The following is a 20,675-nucleotide window of genomic DNA, read 5'->3' on the forward strand; positions in this document are numbered from 1 at the left end:
GGGGAGGGGCGGAGCAGTGCGGGGTTGGGGGGCCTGGGCTTGGGGAGTGGAGGGGAGGGGCAGTGCGGGGTTGGGGGGCCTGGGGGCGGGGCTTGGGGAGGGGAGGGGCAGTGCGGGGTTTGGGGGGGCTGGGGCTTGGGGAGGGGAGGGGCAGTGCGGGGTTGGGGGGCCTGGGGGCGGGGCTTGGAGAGGGGAGGGGCAGTGCGGGGTTTGGGGCGCCTGGGGGTGGGGCTTGAGGAGGGCGGGGCAGTGCGGGGTTTGGGGGGCATTGGGGCGGGGCGTGGGGAGGGCGGGGCAGTGCGGGGTTTGGGGGGCATTGGGGCGGGGCGTGGGGAAGGCGGGGCAGTGCGGGGTTTGGGGGGCGTCGGGGCCGGGTGCGCGGCGCTGCTCTCCGCGGTCCCGTGCCCTGGTGCCGCCGCAGCGGGGGGTTTCCTGCCGCCGGCTCCAGGCAGCGGCCGCCCCTGCGCTCCCGCAGCCGGCGCCGAGCGCTCCGCCCGCGGGCAGCATGGGCAGCCTCCTCCCGCTCCTGGCGCTGCTGGGCGCGGCGGGTAAGAGCCGGGCCGGTACCGGGGGTCTCGGGCCCAGCCCCGGGGACAGTCGCTACTGCTCGGCCCGGGGCGTGGGGCTCGCAGGGCTGCGGGGGGTTCAGCTCGGGGCACGGCCCGGCCCCCGCCTCTGAAGGGCGGCTTGGTCCGGGGGGGGGCTCCCGCAGCGAGGAGGAGGCTGGCACCCATGGGTGGTGCCTCCGGGAGCTCCTGCAGTGAGGGGGAGGCTGGCAACCGTGGGGGATGCCCCCATGAGCCTGGTCCGGGGGATGCTCCCGCAGCGAGGAGGAGGCTGGCACCCACGATTGGTGCCCCCAGGAGCCTGGTCCAGGGGATGCTCCCGCAGCGAGGGGGAGGCTGGCAACCATGGGGGGTGCCCCCAGAAGCCTGGTCTGGGGGATGCTCCCGCAGCGAGGAGGAGGCTGGCACCCACGGGTGGTGCCCCCGGGAGCCTGGTCCAGGGGATGCTCCCGCAGCGAGGAGGAGGCTGGCACCCATGGGTGGTGCCCCGGGAGCTCCCGCAGCGAGGAGGAGGCTGGCACCCACGATTGGTGCCCCCGGGAGCCTGGTCCAGGGGATGCTCCCGCAGCGAGGAGGAGGCTGGCACCCATGGGTGGTGCCCCCGGGAGCCTGGTCCAGGGGATGTTCCCGCAGCGAGGAGGAGGCTGGCACCCATGGGTGGTGCCTCCGGGAGCTCCTGCAGTGAGGGGGAGGCTGGCAACCATGGGGGGTGCCCCCATGAGCCTGGTCCGGGGGATGCTCCCGCAGCGAGGAGGAGGCTGGCACCCACGATTGGTGCCCCCAGGAGCCTGGTCCGGGGGATGCTCCCGCAGCGAGGAGGAGGCTGGCACCCACGGGTGGTGTCCCCAGGAGCCTGGTCCAGGGGATGCTCCCGCAGCGAGGAGGAGGCTGGCACCCATGGGTGGTGCCTCCGGGAGCTCCTGCAGTGAGGGGGAGGCTGGCAACCATGGGGGGTGCCCCCATGAGCCTGGTCCGGGGGATGCTCCCGCAGCGAGGAGGAGGCTGGCACCCACGATTGGTGCCCCCGGGAGCCTGGTCCAGGGGATGCTCCCGCAGCGAGGAGGAGGCTGGCACCCACGAGTGGTGCCCCCGGGAGCCAGAAGCCTTTGACCAAGGCTTGATTTCTGCTTCTAGGGGGTGCCGGCTCTTTGGAGGAACGTGGGAGCTGTGGAGGCATCATAGACGTGATCAGTGCAGCTAATGGGACCATCCACTTACCAGCGGCCAAGGGCCCCCTGGCACCCACCGGAACCTGCACATGGGTGGTCGCAGCGCTGCCCTCCGAGGAAGTACGCGTGGAAATCAAAGCCCTGGAGGCTGCTGCTCATCCCAACCTTAGCGTGCGCTTTGAAGGTAGCCCAGGGGAAGGAGCCGGCAGGGAGGTGCCTGTGGATATTGCCCACAGCTTTCTTCTGAAGGGACAGGGCAGAACCGTGATCAGAGGGAGCCTGGATTCCAGTCTCACGTTCACTTACTGGGGTAAGAACCACTCAGAGACTCTGGAGCCGTTGCCAGTTGGCCTGACCTAACTGCTGCACACAGGCTGAGCCATGTGCAAGGCACAGCGATGCCAGTCCCTGCCCTGAGGAGCAAACAGGCTAAAGCAAGGGTGTAAGACAGGGTTAGTGGCAACAGTGAATGTCACTGCGGGGGTGTGGTGCTAGGGGGGAGGCGGGTGCTGTGGGATTATGGACAAGAGGTAGGTGAATGCAGAACTCTGCTGTCTGCAGGGGAAAGCTGCACGGGTTTAGCTGTGTGTGATTTTAAAGCTGACTTAGGGAAACCAGTGCCAAAGGCCGTGTGGACGCTTATTTCGGTTTAAATCAGGTTTCTCTCTGTTTAGGCTTCAGTTTAAACTAACCAAACAAGTCACCCTTAAACAGCAATAAGGGAATGCCCAGAGGGATATGTACTGGATTAACTAAAACCATTGCAAACCAGTGTGAGTTAAACTGGTGCAACTTTCTTGTGCAGACAAAGCCTGACCTATATTGAAGCCCATGCCTCTGCTGCATGCAGTCTGCTAGACGGTGTGCCTGGGGAGAAGGAATTGTCTTTAAAAGTACATTCACTGCTGTTTCTAAATTTTAGCCTGTGGGTTTCCTGTTAGATTTGGGCTCTGTCCCTTCACAGGCTAAATAACGAATAGCATAGGAATTGCCAGACCTGCACTCCACCTAGCATGGTATCTTGCTTCTGGCAGAGGCCAGTACTGGATGCTTCAGAGGAAATGACAAGAAATGCTGCAAAAGGCAGTTATAGGCCCAGGGAGAGATTATTTGTCCTGAGAGAAAATTTCCTGTAATCTCTCCCCTGGGAGAGCGTCTGATTCCTGGTGTTTCTGAGAAAAATTGTTGCAAGCTGGTGCCGAAAGTCCCTGCTTTTATTGGGTGTGTTTTGGAAATACAGATGCTGACTTTCACTGCAGTAAATGTGAATCAGTGTGTCTGCTTTGGTTTGAGCTATGCACATGGGCTGTGCAAAATACCATCACAGACATGCTTCCTGGGATGCTCTGTGACTGAATAGAATCATAGAATCATAGAATATCAGGGTTGGAAGGGACCTCAGGAGGTCATCTAGTCCGACCCCCTGCTCAAAGCAGGACCAATCCCCAATTAAATCATCCCAGCCAGGGCGTTGCAAGCCTGACCTTAAAAACTTCTAAGGAAGGAGATTCTACCACCTCCCTAGGTAACGCATTCCAGTGTTTCACCACCCTCCTAGTGAAGAATTTTTTCCTAATATCCAACCTAAACCTCCCCCTCTGCAACTTGAGACCATTACTCCTTGTCCTGTCCTCTTCTACCACTGAGAATAGTCTAGAACCATCCTCTCTGGAACCACCTCTCAGGTAGTTGAAAGCAGCTATCAAATCCCCCCTCATTCTTCTCTTCTGCAGACTAAACAATCCCAGTTCCCTCAGCCTCTCCTCATAAGTCATGTGTTCCAGACCCCTAATCATTTTTGTTGCCCTTCGCTGGACTCTCTCCAATTTATCCACATCCTTCTTGTAGTGTGGGGCCCAAAACTGGACACAGTACTCCAGATGAGGCCTCACCAATGTCGAATAGAGGGGGACGATCACGTCCCTCGATCTGCTCGTTATGCCCCTACTTATACATCCCAAAATGCCATTGGCCTTCTTGGCAACAAGGGCACACTGCTGACTCATATCCAGCTTCTCGTCCACTGTCACCCCTAGGTCCTTTTCCGCAGAACTGCTGCCTAGCCATTCGGTCCCTAGTCTGTAGCTGTGCATTGGGTTCTTCCGTCCTAAGTGCAGGACCCTGCACTTATCCTTATTGAACCTCATCAGATTTCTTTTGGCCCAATCCTCCAATTTGTCTAGGTCCCTCTGTATCCTATCCCTAGGATACAGAATACAGAATAGGCGTGTAGCCTGCACTCATCAGGTGATCTAGGCCCCATCTATTGTATGGTGCGATTGTATCATTTGTGTGTGAGCTCGTTATCTGAATGAAATGGGAGACATGGAGTTTATCTGGATAAATGGGAGTTCAGCAAAGAGGGGGGCGTTTTCTGTGTCCGTGATGCTATTCCCACCATGTGACCTACATTCAGATAATGCAGGAGTTTTGGTACAGAGGTTTCTATTTTATTTCTTCATGCAAATGCAGGTGGTAATTTTGGTGCGTTCCAGCTGGATTTTGAACCATGCCTCAGCTTTTCCTTTCACAGGAAATGGCTTTCTGTGAAACCCGATGCTGCAAAGAGTTAAATTCCCAAGTGGCTGGTTGTATAAAGCAAAGGAGCTTCAGAAAGAGGACTTTTTGCACATTGAAAAATGGCTTGATTGGTTTTTGGGTAAAGAACTGCCCTGAGCTGCTGGGGTGAGAGCCGGGGGGAGGGGTCTCGCGTTTGCAGAAATTAAGTATTTAGGAAAACAGAGAGAGACCAGGGGGCTATTCTGGCCACTGTACAACAATACTCTTCTGTGTTTATCTAATGCTGATGGTGTACTCACTGCCAATGCTTGGCTCAGACTGTACAAGCGTCACTTCATTTGAGCTAGAACTTCTTGCAGACCTTGAATTAGGAAACCTTGCAGGTAGGAACAAACCAGCGCCCCAGTCCTGCCAGCATGCGAGCCTGTGCCTGGTTTTACTCCCAGGGGAGGGCGCCAATGAAGCCAGACCAATACTCATGTGTAAGCAGGTGCTTATGCCCAACAGAAGACAGGTGACCCAAGTTACTGGCAAAGGCTAATGAGCTGTCACTGGGGGGGTGCGAATTTGGGAATTGCTTCCCATTGGCCAGGATGACGAGGTGGCGCTTGAAAGCGCTTGGATTGCTTGGGAGACAGCAGTGGGAAATGGAAACATTTGAATGGCCCAGCAGCCTCGTTTCGGGGTGTGACCCCCAGCTTGGGAACGGCTGCCCTAAGCATTATTGCATCCAGAGCATGTTGCCAACCAGAGCTGCAGCATGATTTCAGTGCGGGGAGCTGCATCTCTTTCCTCGCTAGCGCTGCCTGGTTCTGGATTCCTGTTGCAGTCCCTAGTCAAAGCTGCCCCCCCCCCGCCCACACTGGGGGCGGAGCTGGGTCACGAGGCAGGGTGCATTCGGGCCTTTCCTCGGTCATGGCCCTGGTTCCTTCCAGTGCAGTAATGCACTTGGCCAGAGTCTGCTCCTGGGCCACAGCGAACTTGTCTCCTTGCCAGGATCGCTAGTGCTTATATCATCCTCCCAGCCCCCCCCCAGGCCCATGGCCATAGCAATGCGGCTGCTCTGGGCTGGGGGTAGGTGGAAACACCCTGCTTGGCTTGGCTTTGTTCTCTTGGAGATTTGGGCTTTGGCAGGGGAGGATAAATTAATAATTGGCCAGTGCCAGTCGTTTTTGAGGCTTGGGAGACGAGGCCTTTATGCAGGGCTCTCCTTGTGGCAAATACCTCAGCTTGCTCTGCAGCGTGTGAACAGTACACGCGGGTTGGTTTTCCGTCCGTCTCAGCCAGAGAGGCAGCGCCCGTCCCTTGTCCCATGCCCGTCAGCGTTTCCACAACGGTAGCTTGTCGGGGTCTCGGTTGGGGAGGGTGAGTGTGTGAGTCTCCCTTGTCACTGTGGTGTCCCGGGCCCCATTGTGGCCTGCTTGTTTGGTTAGTAAAAGGAAGGGCGCTTGCATGGCCCATGGACTGGAAACATCCTGGCCAGCCGTGCTTGGGGGAGTGCCCCTCAGAGCCTGGCAGGCCGAGACACCGCACTGGGGAGCCACCACGTGGGGCACGTCGCCCAGCACTGCCTCCCCGGGCCGGTGTGCGTGTGTTGCCTGGCCTGCCTCCGGCGCTCCGGCTGTAGCATTCCCGCGTCGCGGGCTGGGTGCAGGGCTCTCTGCGCTGTCTCCGGCCGGAGGGGACCCAGGATATGAGTAGCGCCCACTCTCTCTCCCTCCAGTGGCTGTGGATTGGTGTGCGCGGCTGGCCCTTTGCTGCTCCGTGGTGGGATCGGCACAGACCTGTCTCTGCCCTGGGAACTCAACGGGGCAACGCTGCCGGACAGGTAAAGGCTCTGCCTGGGCACTAGGCGATGGGGCTGGGGGGAAGTCACAGGGAGCCAGGGGGGTTCTGATTCCCAGGGAGCCTTATTCTCGCCCCTAGGGCTGGGTGAGATGGTCCCGCTCTCCCTGGGAGGAGGTTGGATGCTCCCTCCAGTCACCCACCCTGTCCTGTGCCAGTCATGTCAGTCAGCCAGCCCAAAAGGCTGGCCGGCCTTTCCATGGGCATTTCCCACCTCTCGGCCAGGTTCATCTCCTGCCCAGGGCTCAAGCAGAGTAGGCAGAGGCCCCTGGGCTGGGCTTTTCTGCTGTTCCTCTCCCTTATCCCAGAACTCAGGCCCAGAGAGCTGTTGGGCTAGATGGGCATGGTGAGATCCAGCTCCCTCCTGGGAATACAGGGCTGTCTTGGGGCATCGCTGTGTCCTGCTCTGGGGGGAGTCAGGGGGAAACCCCGCCTCTGGACTCAGCCCCGTTCAGAGATGGGGAATGCAGCATTGGCATTGCCCCTGACTCAGCGTTCACAGCTCAGACCTTCCCGGCTCCCCGGCCTGCCCCACTCTGAGCCCTGCGCTGCCCTCGGGGCCACATGGCTGAGCGGAGTATGGAACATTTCCAGCCCACGGCAGCTGCGCTCTGCAAACCCTTCCCAGCGACTCATCACGTGTCCCACGGGAGGTGGGGCCGGGCCTTAGTCCCCACTTTACAGAGAGGGGAATTGCCTTGCCCAAGGGGTCGCAGAGAGTCACTCTCAGGCCCGGGGCAGGCTGAGAACCCAGGAGTCCTGACTCCAAGCCTTGGGCTAGTAAAAGCATTTCAGTCCCCCGGGACCAGGGTGACTCCTTGGGCTCACAGCTCTGCCTCAGTCTTTGCCTCTCTCATTAGGCGTGAATGCCCTGGAGGCTCTGAGGGAAGGTGTTGGGCAGGTGGCATCACAAGAGGCCCCGGTGAAGCTGAGGGGGGCTGTGGTATCTGGAGCTGCTGAGCATCTCCACAGCACCAGCAAGGCAACCCCAGGCCCTCGCCCTGGCCTTGCTCCCCACCAGAGCCCTGCGGCCTGGCCTGCCAGCACTGCAGAGAGCCCTGGAGATGCGCTGAGTAACGCTGCCCCTGTGCCCCGAAGGACGTGGCTGGGCAGGAGAAGGAACGGGCCTCTGGCTCAGGATGGAGCGAATGCTGTGCGTGTGGAGCCACTGGCCACTGCAGCAGCTGCTGAGCACTGGGACAGAGCCCGTGACCCGGGAGTGCATATGCACCCGTCTGCTGCAGGAAAGGAGACGCCCGCTGGAAAGACCGGCAGCCCCTTGTTCTCTGCAAGGTCACAGTTCAAGGCAGCAAATCCCACGTTGGTGCCTCTCCCTGGGACAGTCCCTCTGGAAAACCTGAGGGCAAAAGATCCCACTTCCCTGGGGGGCAGCAGCACCCCTACAAATTCACCCGTGGTGTTTCCTGGCTCTGCCGCCCGGGAGCCGGCTTCATTGGACCAGGCACCTTCCAGCATCTCCGCAGTAACGGATCCAGTGTACCCCAGTGGAGAGCGCGCGCTCACGGCAGGGCCCTCGGACCCAGAGCCATGGAGCATGGAAACGCCGGAGGCGGCTCTCGCCCTGAGTGAAACTAGTGTGGAGACCAGCCAGGGCAGTGCTGTGGGCGCCCAGAAGCCAGTAACCTTGTTGCCTCCCTCTGTGCCCGTGACCAGCCCTGCTCCCGGGGCTAGCTCAGGGGACGATGGGGCTCAGCGCTTTGGAGGAGGGATGCGGGGGCTGGGGACGGCACACCGGGAAGCTGCCGTTACTACGGAGTTGGACTTCACTGACCTGGGCCTAGGAGCCAGGCTGCCAAGCCCCACTGCGGGCTCTGGCACCCTGCCGCGAGGACAGACAGAGCCCGCCATGCGTACTGCAGCCCCCGCACCGTGCGACTCTCTGGAAACCAGCCAGACACCTGCTCTGCAGCTGGATGGCCGGGAGAGTCTGACCTGGCGGCTGGGGGGCAAAGCTCAGCCAGCCACAGAGACCAGTGGGACCCCAGTGCGCACCCCAGGGAGCAGCCTGACAGAGATGCTCGCCACAACAGCTCACTCTGCCCCAGGACTGCATTCCAGCATGCATCTCATGGTGCCCCTGGGGAGCCCCAGGCCTGGGGAGGACCTGGGCCATACGCTGGCGGAGGCTGGCTCTGAGGAGTCGCCAGGGCGCAGAGGTGTCAATGGAGTCCCAGAAAACATGGACTTGTCTCTCTCCACTGACACGCGCACAGAGGGGGACCCTCGGGCAGCGTCGTGGGCAGAGTCATTCCCTGGGGCTTCTCCAGACAGGACGCCAAGTGTCTTCGCTGGGACCCCAAGGCCTTTGGGCAACCTCACAGCACCTGCCCCATCCCCTGGCTCGGCCCAGCCCCCAGCGCCAGCTGAGCAGCTCAGCACGGGGTCCAGTGTCTCTCACCCCACAGCTCCTGGCCACGAGAACGGGTCTCTCAGTGAGCGCGCCCTGGAGCCCAGGCTGTCAACACCAGCCCCAGCCTTGGAGCGGTTATTCCGGACTCTCACCTGGCTCCCTGAAACCCCTGCTGCGAGGACTCGAGTGCCTGGCACAGGGGAGCCCCGCAGCACGGTCACAGCCGCGCCCGGTACGGCTGTGTCTGTGGACACGTCCTCCCAGCCTCCCGTCTCCTGCACTCACGGGGCCAAGCAGCCCTCCCTGGCTCCTTCCCCAGTCATGGCAGTGACGTCTCAGGAGGGAGTGTTCCCGGGAGCCTCCAGCGGGGAAGCCGTGCCCCATGGCCCTGGCACCGTGCGAGCCACCATTCCTCTGGGCTTTCAGCCTCCGCCAGCCAGCCAGCCTGCTAGAGCAGATACACCGGCAGCCACTCTGCAGAGAGGATCCACTGCGCTCAGCCCGACAGAGCCCCCTGACCCTCCCGGGACCAGGCTGAGTTCCCCATTCTCCTTAGAGAAGGACGTTTCGGGGTCTCCCGCTGCCCTGGGACTCGCAGAGCTCGGCGTGGCCACTACCCAGTCTCCATCGTGGGACACGGCGACCACTAATGCCTCAGTGGCAACGCCCTCATTGGCATCTGCAAGCTGGAGGGGAGGGACAGAGAGGCTGGGCCAGCGGGCAACGACCCCCCCAGCCTGGGCTGCGCAGGCTGGGGCTGAACCGGGGAATTCCAGCCAAGCCACTGACGCAACAACCCCGAGCGGGGCTGGGAGGAGCTTTCTGAGCATCAACACCGGGGCCCTGTTCAGCCCCACGCCCCCCACCCCAGAGCTGATACTAACCGCTGAGAGTGCTGGGTCCCTAGCTGGCAGCAGGAGTCCCTGGCCCCCCCTGGCAGCCACCCCGAGGGCATGGGGTGCCGATGTTACGGATCCCGTGAGCAGTGCCAGGACGAATGTCCTCTTCGCCAGCACGCAGCTCAGGGCAGTGATGCCACCCGTGACTCCTGGCCCAGCTGGTGCGACAGATGGGCAGCCCCTGCCTGTCACCACCAAGGGTGCCCGTGGCAGGGCACAGAGCGTGTTCGTTGTGGAAGACCAGCCTCCTCTTCTCAAAGGTCAGTCGGGCAGCGCCTCCCCTGGATTTCTGGGCTGCTCTCTGGGCAGGGACGTCCCGCGGGGGAGAGGGACGGGGAGTCGCATACGGTCAGGGGTGCAGCTGGGGCAGTCCGAAGGCAGCATGCTGGTAAAGCAGTGTGCCAGGGGCGGGATGAATGGGGTAGTGGGCTCTCCTCTGGCCAGGCACAGCCAGTGTGGGGCCCCATGCAGGTCAGGCTAATGCCCCTGACACCATGTCAGCCCCTTTGCTGGGAGCTGCCCCGTGCCATGCTGCTCAGGCCCCCTCTGCAATCCTGCCGTGGTGCCCGCTGGGGGATGTGGTTCTGCCGTGTGGGGTGGCCCCAGAGCAGGCCGCGGGCGTCTGCTTCCAGTGGTGTTGAGCCACGCCGAGGGCACACTCCGGCTGTCCATGGTGATCCCTCCGGGCAGCGAGTCTGGAGCCCGCGAGGCCTTTGGGGTGACTGCAGGCCTGGCACAGCTCTGCTGACTCGCTGTGCCTCATGGCTCCATGCCCGGGCGCCTGCGCCCCGCTCTCCCTCGCTTCCCCACGTCTTCCCTCCCTGTTGTCCCAAGCTCGGTGTTTGGTGCCAGCCTGAACCGGGGCGCTACTGCTGTGCAGAGCTGGCCGGGGCGTGGGCCAAGCACTCGCAGTAATGGTTTCCCTGTGGGCTGGGCTCGGGGTGTCTTGCCTCACAGCAACCCGTCTCCGCATGCCCTGTGAACTCGCGCTGGATATGGAATTCGTTGGCGCCTTCCGGACTCCCGGGTCGCAGGCCCATCGCAGCCTGGTGCAGAGTTTCAATGAGACGGTGAGCCCGAGGGGCGCTGGGGTGGGCGGGGCTGTCCCACGGGGACTGACCTGGTGGTTAATGGCTGCGGTGCGGCAGGGCAGGGAGCGCGCTGTCCAGTGACCGTCGCCATGGGTGGCTGTGGGCTCGGAGACCGGGGTCCCCTGCAGCTGGGGCCAATTCTCTCGTCACAATGCACCTCCTCCCTGTGTCCCCACACAGGTGGCGCCCCTCTTCACGGCTGTGCCGGGATTCCAGAGCCTGGAAGTGACGAGGATCAGGTAGGAGCGTACCTGGCGCCCCAGCTCCCCTCCGTGTGCAGGGGCCCGGGGAGCAGCCCCCGCACTGGTGGGGAGAGTGAACTGCACAGCTCGGGCTTCGGCTTGTCCTGTGTCGCCGTCACATTGTTGTGACTTTGTGTCAGAGCTCGTGGTGTCCCCTGCGCACCCCCCGCCTGCCCCATTCCCCCGGTCAGACCCTGAGCCTGCAGAGACAAAGCATCAGCACCGGCCCTGCAGCTGGAAGAGGAGCACGGGTAGCTGGGAGGGAGTGCAGCGCCCCCCGCCCCCCCCATGCTCCGCTAGTGACTGGCTGCCCCTGAGGGTAGGCTCTGACCCGTCTCTCTGGCTGCTCCCCCAGGAAAGGCAGCGTGGTGCTGGAGTACGATGCCCTCTTCGCTGCGGAGCGGCTGCGTGGGCCAGTGCAGGGCTTGGGCGCCCTTTTAAACCGGACGGTGCTGTCGGGCGCCGCCCGCTCGGGTCTCCGCATCGCCAGTGCCATCGTGCTGTGGAACGTGGTCCTGGGTGAGTTGCTTGGGGCGCATGGCAGCAGGGCATAGAGTTGCTGCAAAGGAGCAGGGCTGCCAAGGCCTGGGCATGGAGCTTCACTGGCTTCTGTGTCCCCCCCCCCCGCCCCAGACCTCCTGCCATGGCTCTGTTTGCTCCCCCAACTGCAGCCCCATGCACCCTCCATGCCCTCATCATCCTGTCAGCTCTGTGCCACAACCCCCGCCCCCTGGGGCTCAGCACGCCCTGGAAGGGCTTCTCGTTCCAGGAGCTGCACTGGGGACCTCGCAGGCAGCGTGTTGTGCCCCAGACCCGGTGGCTGCCCCCTCATGCAGCCAGGCTGGCTCTGCGGGGCTGGCGGGCGCAGGCAGGGAGTGCTGTGGCATTGCTGGGGTGAGCAGGGGCCGTTTCCGCAGTCGTGATGTGGGGCAAGCTGCTCTCGAGTGCGGATGCCTCGCAGAACCGAGCCCCCCATTGTGCAGATGGGCCTGGTGGAGGAAAGGGGCTTCCCCAGCGTCTTGGCGAGTCCACGGCAGAGAGAGAAGCTGAGCCCAAGAAGGCTGGCTCTGTGCCCTCTGGCTCCCCTGGGGAGGTGGGGGTTGGGGCAGGGTGTTGCAGCGCTCTAGACGGTCTGTGTCTGTCTGTCTGCAGAGAGGCAGCTGGACCTGTGCACGGCCCTCTTCTCGTGCCACGCCGGCTTTGAGTGCATCAGCCGTGGGGCCGGCAATGCCAGCTGCACGTCCGTGTGCCACAGAGATTACTGCAAGAACCACGGCATCTGCACACACCCGCGTGCCCACGAGCCCGTGTGCCAGTGAGTATCACGCAGACGGCAGCCTGGGGGCAGCCACCTGGCTCAGAGCCCAGCACAGGCTAGGCTGGGGTACCCTACGGCAGTGGATGGAGAAGAAACGAGATTCTGGGCTGGGCCCCAAGGTGGAGGAGCCTGGCGTGAATAATGGGGGCTCTCGGTCGCTGCTGACTTGGTCTGGGGTGAGAGTCCGTGGGCAGGCGCCGCCCCCTCTCCCCGGCTCCCGATGCCCTGTGCACCCAGTGTCCCGGTCTGAGTCCTCCCTGGCTGGCTCCCGAACATAAGCAGGGATAGGAGCCCCAAGGGCCCGGCACAGCCGGGCACTGTGATGTGGAGGGATGACGAGGGGCAGGAGGTGGGACCTGGGGCCAGCTTGCTGGGGAGCAGAGCCTGCCCCTCTGACCCTCTCCCGCGGTGCTGCAGGTGCCCCATTGGCAACGACTACTGGTTCATGGGTCCGCGCTGCGATTACAAGGTGACCCAGCAGAGCCTGCTGGGTGTGGCCTGTGGGGTGCTGCTGACCGTGGCCCTGCTGGGCCTTGCCATCGCCTGCCTGGTGGTCCGGAGGTTCAAGGCGCTGCTCCTGGAGGCCAGGGTTGATCAGACCAAAAGCAGGTGAGGAAGCGAGGCCGGGCGGGGCCGGAGCCAGCTAAGGAGCCTCTCCCCTTTGACCCCCGGGTTGGTGGTGGCCCTGTGAGGTGGATGCCCCTCAGCGAGCGCCACGGGGGCCTGAGCCCCCTCAGCCCTTCCGGGGGGCCGGGAGCCTGCAGTGCGGAGGGTGGTTCAGCCCCACGCTCTGGCTGTTGCCCTTCAGCTCTGCCTGGCCTGAGCTCCCACGCTCTGGGGTAGACAGAGGGACTGGGGGCAGGCTGGGAAATGCCCTCTGAGCCAGCTGGCCCCATGCGCCTGCTGTGTGGGGCATGTTGCGCTGGGCACAGGGGACGTGCCCCCGCCCGGCTTGGCCCTTGGCGAAGCTTCTGTGCTCACGGAGGCAGATTAGGCACGTGTTCTTCTGGAGTCCCCAGCTGCATTGACCCCCCCCCCCCCCGCCACTTCCCTGTGCCTTCCACACCCACCTGGAAACACCGTGTACCCCCACCTGGGGGCGCTGTCTCTACCTACACCTCTGTGCACCCCCAGGGCCCCCCTCTGCCCAAAGCGGGGATGCCCCCGGGCAACCAGGGACCCTCCTGCCCCTTCAGGGTGCAGCGCCCACGTCCCCCCACTTCCTGCCTGGAACACCCTTAGGGAGTCTTGCCCCAGGGACTACGGACATCACACCTCCAGCCTCCCCGCCCCGCCCGCGGAGGACCTCACATCTGCTTGTACACAGATGCCCTCTGCCCCCGCCCAGCATGCCCCCCCCCCCCCCCCCCGCTAGGCCTGCACTGCTGGCTCCCTGCCGGGGCGTTGTTATGTGTGTGTGTGGGGGGGACAGTTGGAGATGGGCACGATCCCGGGGCCCGTGGGGGGCTTTTGAGGCCGTTCTGGGCCGGGAGCTGGTTGCGGAGTTGCAGGAAGGAGGGTGCGGGGTCGCTGACTCGCCCCTTTGACTGGGGCAGGTGTGGGACGCTCCCGGGCCCCTGTCCGCAATGTCACTCACTGAGGTGACCTTGAGGCTTTTGCTGCTTGTCCAGGATTGTGGGCAGGGAAACGGGACTGGGCCTGCTCTGAGTCCTGCCCCGACAAACGCTCTGTGGGGCTGATGCTGGTCCCAGGCTGGGGTGGGAAGAGGGGAGCACGAACACCCCTCCACTGGCACCGGGAGCTTGTGCTTGCTGGGGAGCCTCGCAGGGCCCCAAGAGTCTTCACGGCCAGCTTGTCCTACTGGGGCTCACTGACCGAATGGGCTGGCCTGGCCTAGTGGGGCTTGGGCGAGGGTCTTTCACGTGTTTCTGCTGATGCGCCTCAATCCTGACCCACATGCCTCTGTATCCCAGCCCTGCCCCGCAGATGCTCCCCTGCCTACACACAGCTCTGACAATGCCCCACCCTCAGGCTCAACCTGCTGGCCCCTGTTATTCCAGCCCTGCCTCTTCCCCTCCCCATCCTGCCCTCAGTGCCCTGTTCCCCCCTATTCCAACCATGCCTCCATAGCCGCGCCCCCTCCACACACGCACCCAGCTCTGTCTCAACCCACAGGCCCATTATCCCAGCCCGGGGCTCTGCCCCCAGCTCTGCTGAGTCTAACCCCTGAGGCAGGACAATGGTCAGTCTGGCTGAGGTGTTGCTGGATCTAGCTCCCTGCTTCGACTGCCCAGAGGGGTCAGTGCGAGGTGATGGGGGTGTGTGCCCCCCCCCATGGCTCAGTGCAGTCGGTGCCTCTGCAGCCAGCCTCATTTCCTGCCTGTGTGAGAGTGATAGCTCCCCAGGGCTCCCTTCGAGGGACAGGCAAGGAGCAGGAGGCTGCGGAAGCTCCAGCGGAAATCCGGCTCGGGAGGAATTTGGGATGTAACGAGAGCAGAGCCATTGTTCTGGGCCTCGTGCGAGGGCTGGGCTGCACGGCTCCAACGCGCGTGCTGTCCGTCAGCCCCCTGGCCATGGCCAGGGATCACCTGGCTGCTGAGCCGTGGCAGGAGAGTGCAGAGGGGCCTGGCTACCGCCTGCTCTGGGGCTCTAGAATCTCTCCCCGGCATGGGAGAAAGGACTTGTTTAACTCAGAGAGGAAATGAATCAGAGGGACATGACAAAAGTTTACAGATCAAAGACTAGTAGCTCCTGTCTCTCATACACGAATGTCCCTAGGATGATCAGGGACACTCAAGAGTGGGAAATTCAAAACTGATGAAGAAGGAACAACTTGTCATACCATGCATCGTGAGCCCGTGGGACTCACGGTCACAAGATATCGAGAGCCTGAGGACAGCAGGCGTGAAAGGAGTGTTAGCTAGAGAATGAAAATATTCAGAATTAAAAAATAACAAAACCACCCCCATAAAGTTTTGGCAGGGATATAAAACCACCTAGTCCCAATTGCAAACACAGGCGCGATGAAGGATTCTTCTCCTACGGCCACCATCCTGTACTGCCTCCCTGCAGGATTTCTTCCCTGCACCAGCTGGTATTAGACAGTGTTGGGTACCAGAGCCGCTGACCTCTGGCTCTGATGTAGCCTGGCCTGAATGGCAGCAGCTCGGCTCATCACAGAGAGCCACCCTTGGTTGGAGCACCCCCCTGCCCCAGCCGCACGGGGGGTGGGTGGTTTGGTGCCAGAGAGGAGGCAATTGGTGATATTTTTAAACTGAAGTTGCCAGGAAGTGGCCCAGTGAGTACATCCATGAGGGGGGGATGGGCACATTTTAAAAAAAAGCAAGGCAGGGCGGGGTGTGTGCAGGATTCGTTCTGCAAGCAGGGAGTGCTGGCAGCTGTGAGCATCAGGGCCTCAGCACTCTGGGGTGGACCCAAAGCAGCAGGCCGTGAAGAATGTCTCCAAGTGAAGTTCCCGGGCAGGGGGCCCTGAACTGGCGGGAACAGGCCTGGCTGTTACATGGATCCCTGCAGCCAGCTCTGGGCAGCACTGGAGGAAGGCGGAGCTGCTGCAGCCTGCTCACCTCAACCACCCCCCCAGGAGGCCCAGGGCAAGGGGGTAGATGGGGCAACAGCTGCTGGACGATGCTGGGGGGAATATCCAGCCTCAGGCTCTGTGAGGTGGGAGCTGGCAGCTGGGGGTCGGGCAGGGCTGCCTCAGTGCAGCCTCCTTGTCTATGCAGGCAGGAGCCCGGCAGGGAGTCGGCTCAACATCTTTCCCTCCCCCCAGTGGAAAGATCCTTAATAGGCCCCTCCCCGTGACACCAACAAACCCCCCGCCCCCACCCCAGCACAGTTCTACTCCTGCCAGCCAGCCCCTGGGCAGCAGCGTAAAGAAGGCCTGAGTGTCCGAGGGCCCCGAGCCTGAGCCAGTGCGTGCGGCTGGGGCAACAGGGGAATGAATCCTCCATGCGCGCATGGCTAGGAACCACGGCCCAAGAGCAAGCGGCCGGCTGCTGCAGACAGCCGCAGCTGTGCGCCACCCTCACCCGTTCTGGACGGCTGACCAAGCCCCTGCCTCTCTTGCAGCAGGGCCAGCCTGTTTCAATCGGTCAGTGTTGTCCACATCCTGGCTACAGCCGGACGGGTCATGCTACCCTCGCTGCAGTGTGACGCCTCACAGTGCTCCACTGACCTGGTCTTCTTCAGGGCGGGGGACGGGGACACTTGTTCCCAAGGAAACAAACCACAACAGCAGCAGGCTGCTTGCCATCTGATGTTGTTTGTCCTTCCAGAATATGCCCCACCCCTGGTTAGAGGGTGTGTGTGACTTGGGGAAAGCTTGCCAGAGTGCATGGAGAGGCCACAGGACTGCAGGAAGCAGAGGGTAACACTGAGGCTGGGGAGCGAGTTGAAAATGCAGATGTTTCTGAAGGCAATGCTAGGGCCCCAGAGTTCAGCGTTCACTGAACCGTGTTTACGTCAACAGATTGAAAACAACTTCAGCTACAGAACTGCCTTCTGACGGGCGCAAGCAGAGAGACCAGCCACCAGGAGGTTTCTGGCTAGCATGGAAGTGGACTTGTTACAGCTCATGGATCTGCCTTTATTGGGTGTCATTTAAAATACCTCCTTGGGCTTTAACTATGGCCGTGGCCCCATCATTGCAGCTCCACATTAGACGTGTGTGTGCACCAGGAGGAGTCTATTAACACTGGGCAGAGCCCTTGTGCTCCGGAGACATGGGATAAGCCTCTTACCCCTTCAAGCTGCAGCCTACCATATGTGCCGCAGGCATTGCGCACAGGTCACAAACTGTTTGGAGGACACGCAGCAGACTAAAACCTGCTCCTGGCAGATAAAAGCCCTTCCTTCTCCTTTTACATTGGACATCCTGGGCTGGCAGGTAGCTGCAGCTGCCTTGGGGCTTGTCTGCCCAGCTTGTGCTTAAGCCATGTGGACGTGGGTTTAAGTAACCAGAATATCCATGAAGGGGCTTGGTCAGAAACAGCTAGTGTGCTTCGCTGTCACTCCAAGTGAAGCGTAGCCACTTCCCTTTGCTGCCTTTTCTCCTAGGCCCAGACACCGCTGACTCAGAGCTATTGGGTTTAAACAGTAACACGCACATCATGCAGCAGATTTCTCACTTTCTCTTGTACAGCTCAGCTCTCCACAGTTTGTAGAATGAAAAGCATCCTTATGTAAGCTGCTGTTAAGGCCCTGCGCTAAAATGACTGGCTTGTACCAGTAATAAATAGCGTTGCTTTCGGAATTGCTATAGTAAAGTCCTGCCTTGTTCTTTCAGCTACCGACGGTTTTGTCGCCTCGATGATGTGTCAGCTCAATACTGGTCTCAGTCTTGGCTCACCTCTGCCAATTCTTTGGACAACCCAGCTTTCAGCAACTCTGAGGAGCTGCTCCACTTACAGATGCTAGACCACAGCTGTTGCAGCTGTAAGGATGACACTATGATCCCAGACAGCTACAAGCAGCAGACCACACCTATCAGCACAGTTTGCAGGCCCAGGTAACTTTGATCATCAGCATGTTCTACTCCACTATTGGTTTAGGAAAATGCATAGGAGAGACCAGGATTACTTCTGTTATGGTCTACTGTGGGGCAAGCTTACTTGGATGCCAGTGTTGAGGGATGCTAGGGGAGATAGGAGCGTATGAATGGAATAGCAGAGACAAGTCCATTTCAGAGCATGCAAGAGCCCTTTACATGTGGCTGCTTTCCAGCTGCACTTAAGTTTTGGCAGCATAGCTGTTTCAGCCAGGAGCATGTGTAACCCACACACCTTCTGGGTGTGGTGGTCTGTCCCATCTAGTGACACCGAGACCACTTAGAGAGAGATAATATGAGCCTGCTCTACAGCCTTAGTTAACAGCCAGGTAGCTTTTAGCCCATGCAGTAAAGATTCATGCACTAAGCTCCAGAGGGCCCCAGTTCGATCCTGCCCGCCAACTGGGGTCTGACGGTGTTACACATGGAAACAAATCACACCTCTTAAGTGACACAGCTATGCTGCAAAGAGCCCTAGTGTAGATGCAAATATACAAGCAAAAAACCCTTTTTACTGGTATTACCTATTCTGTTTGGGGAACTGGTTTAAAAACATTTGCTGTATAAACAGCATGTCCCCTCAAAGGGTTTGCCCATGTCTCTCGACCCGACCCGCAGACCTTTTAAAATGTGTCTGCTGTGGAATCTACAGAGGAGGGAGGGATGGACTGGCTGGGCCAGTTGGCTCTGGTTAAAGGGACAGCAAACAGCAGGGCACTCACAAACCATGTGCGTGGGGAGAAAAGTGTTCTTGGCAGAGATTTGTTGATCTGACACCCAGGGCCATGTTTTGATTTTAAACACCAATTTGACAGCTCCAGCCCCCTGGTTCACGCGCACACAGTGTCAGCAGACCAGCTGCCACCACTGCAGAAAACCCAGAGCAAGTTTTTGGGGGTGAGGGAGATCTCACAGGAAAGGGCAGAATTTAAATGTGTCAAGGAGCAGCAGCTGGCCTTGCCTCTGGCGTAGGGCCAATACATCCTGCAGGCCAGCAAAGGCTTATTTATGGAAGAGGCTATCAAGCTTTAAACAACTTTCCAGTGTTATTGCTTGTTTTGAGCTCACAGCAGGGCACTAACCAGAAAAGGGTGTAATCAGCTTCCAGGGGTGTGAATGGAAAAAGGAACGAAATTGTTTCCAATTTGAGAAACAAACTGCTAACCATAACATAACAACCCCTCTCCCTGCTGGGGGGGTTCTGGTTGCAGAGGGAGATAGGACACTGCAGGTCTCCATCAATCCCCTTGGGCCTACTTCAACACTGCTTTTAAGTAGTCTGCTCCGGGGAAAAGTAGTGATGCCTTTTAAAGCCTGAGAATTAGTTTTATCCCTTTCTGCCCCTTGTCATTTCCCATGGTTAGAACTTGCATTAACTTTGTACATTTAATATTTACATCCTGGTGCAGTCATTCCTGGGATACATGCAGAGGGAAAGCTTATGCTCACGAAAGCTTATGCTCAGATAAATTTGTTAGTCTCTCTAAGGTGCCACAAGTCCTCCTCTTCTTTTTGTAGATACAGACTAACACGGCTGCTACTCTGAAACCTGTCCATATGCAGATTCCCAGGAACTGACTACTGTGGGGATGGGACCCTGGCCCACAGATTCTCTACTGTGCTTTAGGAACACTGTGAAGATTAAGCTGTAGCTGACAAAAGAAGACAGTGCTAGGAAGTTTTGTTTTGTTTTTTAAACTGAGTCTTTATTCACCACCTCAGTCTTTTCTTCTAGCTTTCCCTGTGACTGGGACACAAGTTCTAGTAGCATAAACGATCCCATGATTGACTCTGGAAAAGCCAGTGATATTTCTGTGTCAAGTTGGCCAATGGAACCAGTTCAGTGGACACCCTTTCCAATTCTACATCATCTTTCCAGACAACGGCCAGTAAGTAGAGTGCTAACAACCTAAGATAAGCTCCCTGAACAATAAGTCAATCTAGGCAGTGATTGCAGTGTAACGTACGTTATGCTGAGAGGCAGAGGATAAATCAGAAATCATAAACAAGCCTTTTTTTAAACATCCTAACATTCATTTCCAAGTCTTCACTTCCAGCTGTACAATTTAATTTTTGCTTTAATTACTGACGCAAAATCTGGCTATGCCCCCTTAAGGGAAGGGGTCACTGATCACTAGCAGGCTCTGGCCACACCCTTTGTCTCCTTTTCCTAAACCGGAATCCAGCACTGAGCTGCTGCAGGGGAGAAAGGCTTGTGGTTTTGCTGTGGCCCACAGCCCATTTAATGGAGCCTGGAAGAACCCTCCACTGGCCAGTTTCTCAGGGGTGGAAGTTTCATAAGTGTTTCCTTCTCCTTCATGTACACATGAGGTTAACTCTCAGAAATAGATGAAAATGTTTTTGAAGCTACACCTGGGGCCAAACCCCACACTGAAGTGGTCTGTGCAGCATGAGTGAGGTGAACATGGCTTACTGAGGGGAGCTGGGCTCTCAGTCAATAGCTAGGACCAGGCACCGTTAGTCTCTTGTCACTAAAAGATGAAATTGCTTTCTCCACAGCCCAAAGCTAGTAGGCGACCTCATTCCTACTGTGAGGGGATGGAACTGGTCGATCTTGAAAGAAGCTGGACAGCCTAGAAATGGCGGACGAAAGACAGGCAACAGTTGTCAGCTTTAAAACCAACCACACTTTATTGTCACATAACAAGCTCAACGAAGGAGTTTCCAACACTTTGACAATACAATCAATGCAGGTATGATGTCAGTTCTATTCAATGCAGAGTGCTGAAGATTATCAGCAAAACCTTTCAGCAGTATTTCAGACTGGACTTTAGAAGCCAGCTTCGGGACAAGGTAACTATTAGTAGTAAGTAGTTACAGATAAGTGTTGAGTTAACACAATGCTGGCATCCAACAAAGTAAACGACTTACACCAGGCAAGCTGAGAATAAACTTTCTGAAGTCACATCATATTATGTACATATATGGTCTACCCTACAGCCATTTCAGAACAAGCTAAGCCACTGTGAAAAGTGAAATAAAAATTAAGCACTGCTGCATTGTTCATTATGATTTATGTAAATGAGGTATAAATATAACCCCAGTACATGTTTAAGCATTAAACTTTATTTTCCAAAACGCTCTCCTTATTTGCAAGTGTCCTGTG

The 20,675-nt window shown here is 59.1% G+C and overlaps 2 protein-coding genes across 22 annotated transcripts in view; one reads left to right on the top strand and one right to left on the bottom strand.

The window, feature by feature from the left end:
- Positions 1 to 433: 433 nt before the first annotated feature.
- Positions 434 to 20,647, top strand: LOC125643320 (uncharacterized). Of its 2 annotated transcripts, XM_048865738.2 has the most exons (12): positions 435 to 548; positions 1,701 to 2,045; positions 5,979 to 6,083; positions 6,961 to 9,630; positions 10,328 to 10,440; positions 10,642 to 10,700; positions 11,059 to 11,222; positions 11,856 to 12,018; positions 12,439 to 12,630; positions 17,288 to 17,509; positions 19,284 to 19,437; positions 20,069 to 20,647. In XM_048865738.2, the coding sequence occupies exons 1-12, from the start codon at positions 506 to 508 to the stop codon at positions 20,144 to 20,146; spliced, it is 4,308 nt and encodes a 1,435-aa protein (XP_048721695.2). In that variant the 5' UTR covers positions 435 to 505; the 3' UTR covers positions 20,147 to 20,647. The 2 variants fall into 2 exon arrangements, with proteins under 2 accessions (XP_048721696.2, XP_048721695.2); XM_048865739.2 differs by lacking the exon at positions 12,439 to 12,630 and having other exon boundaries at positions 434 to 548.
- TNRC6A (trinucleotide repeat containing adaptor 6A) overlaps positions 20,174 to 20,675 on the bottom strand; it is a 189,630-nt gene continuing 189,128 nt past the window's right edge. For all 20 annotated transcript variants that reach the window (XM_048865728.2, XM_048865727.2, XM_048865726.2 and 17 more), the window contains one exon: positions 20,174 to 20,675. This exon is cut by the window's right edge and continues 2,255 nt beyond it. The gene's annotated coding sequence lies outside the window, so the exon portion shown is untranslated.

The sequence above is a fragment of the Caretta caretta genome, chromosome 10 (genome assembly GCF_965140235.1).
Source record: "Caretta caretta isolate rCarCar2 chromosome 10, rCarCar1.hap1, whole genome shotgun sequence".
NCBI classification, from domain to species: Eukaryota; Metazoa; Chordata; order Testudines; family Cheloniidae; genus Caretta; species Caretta caretta.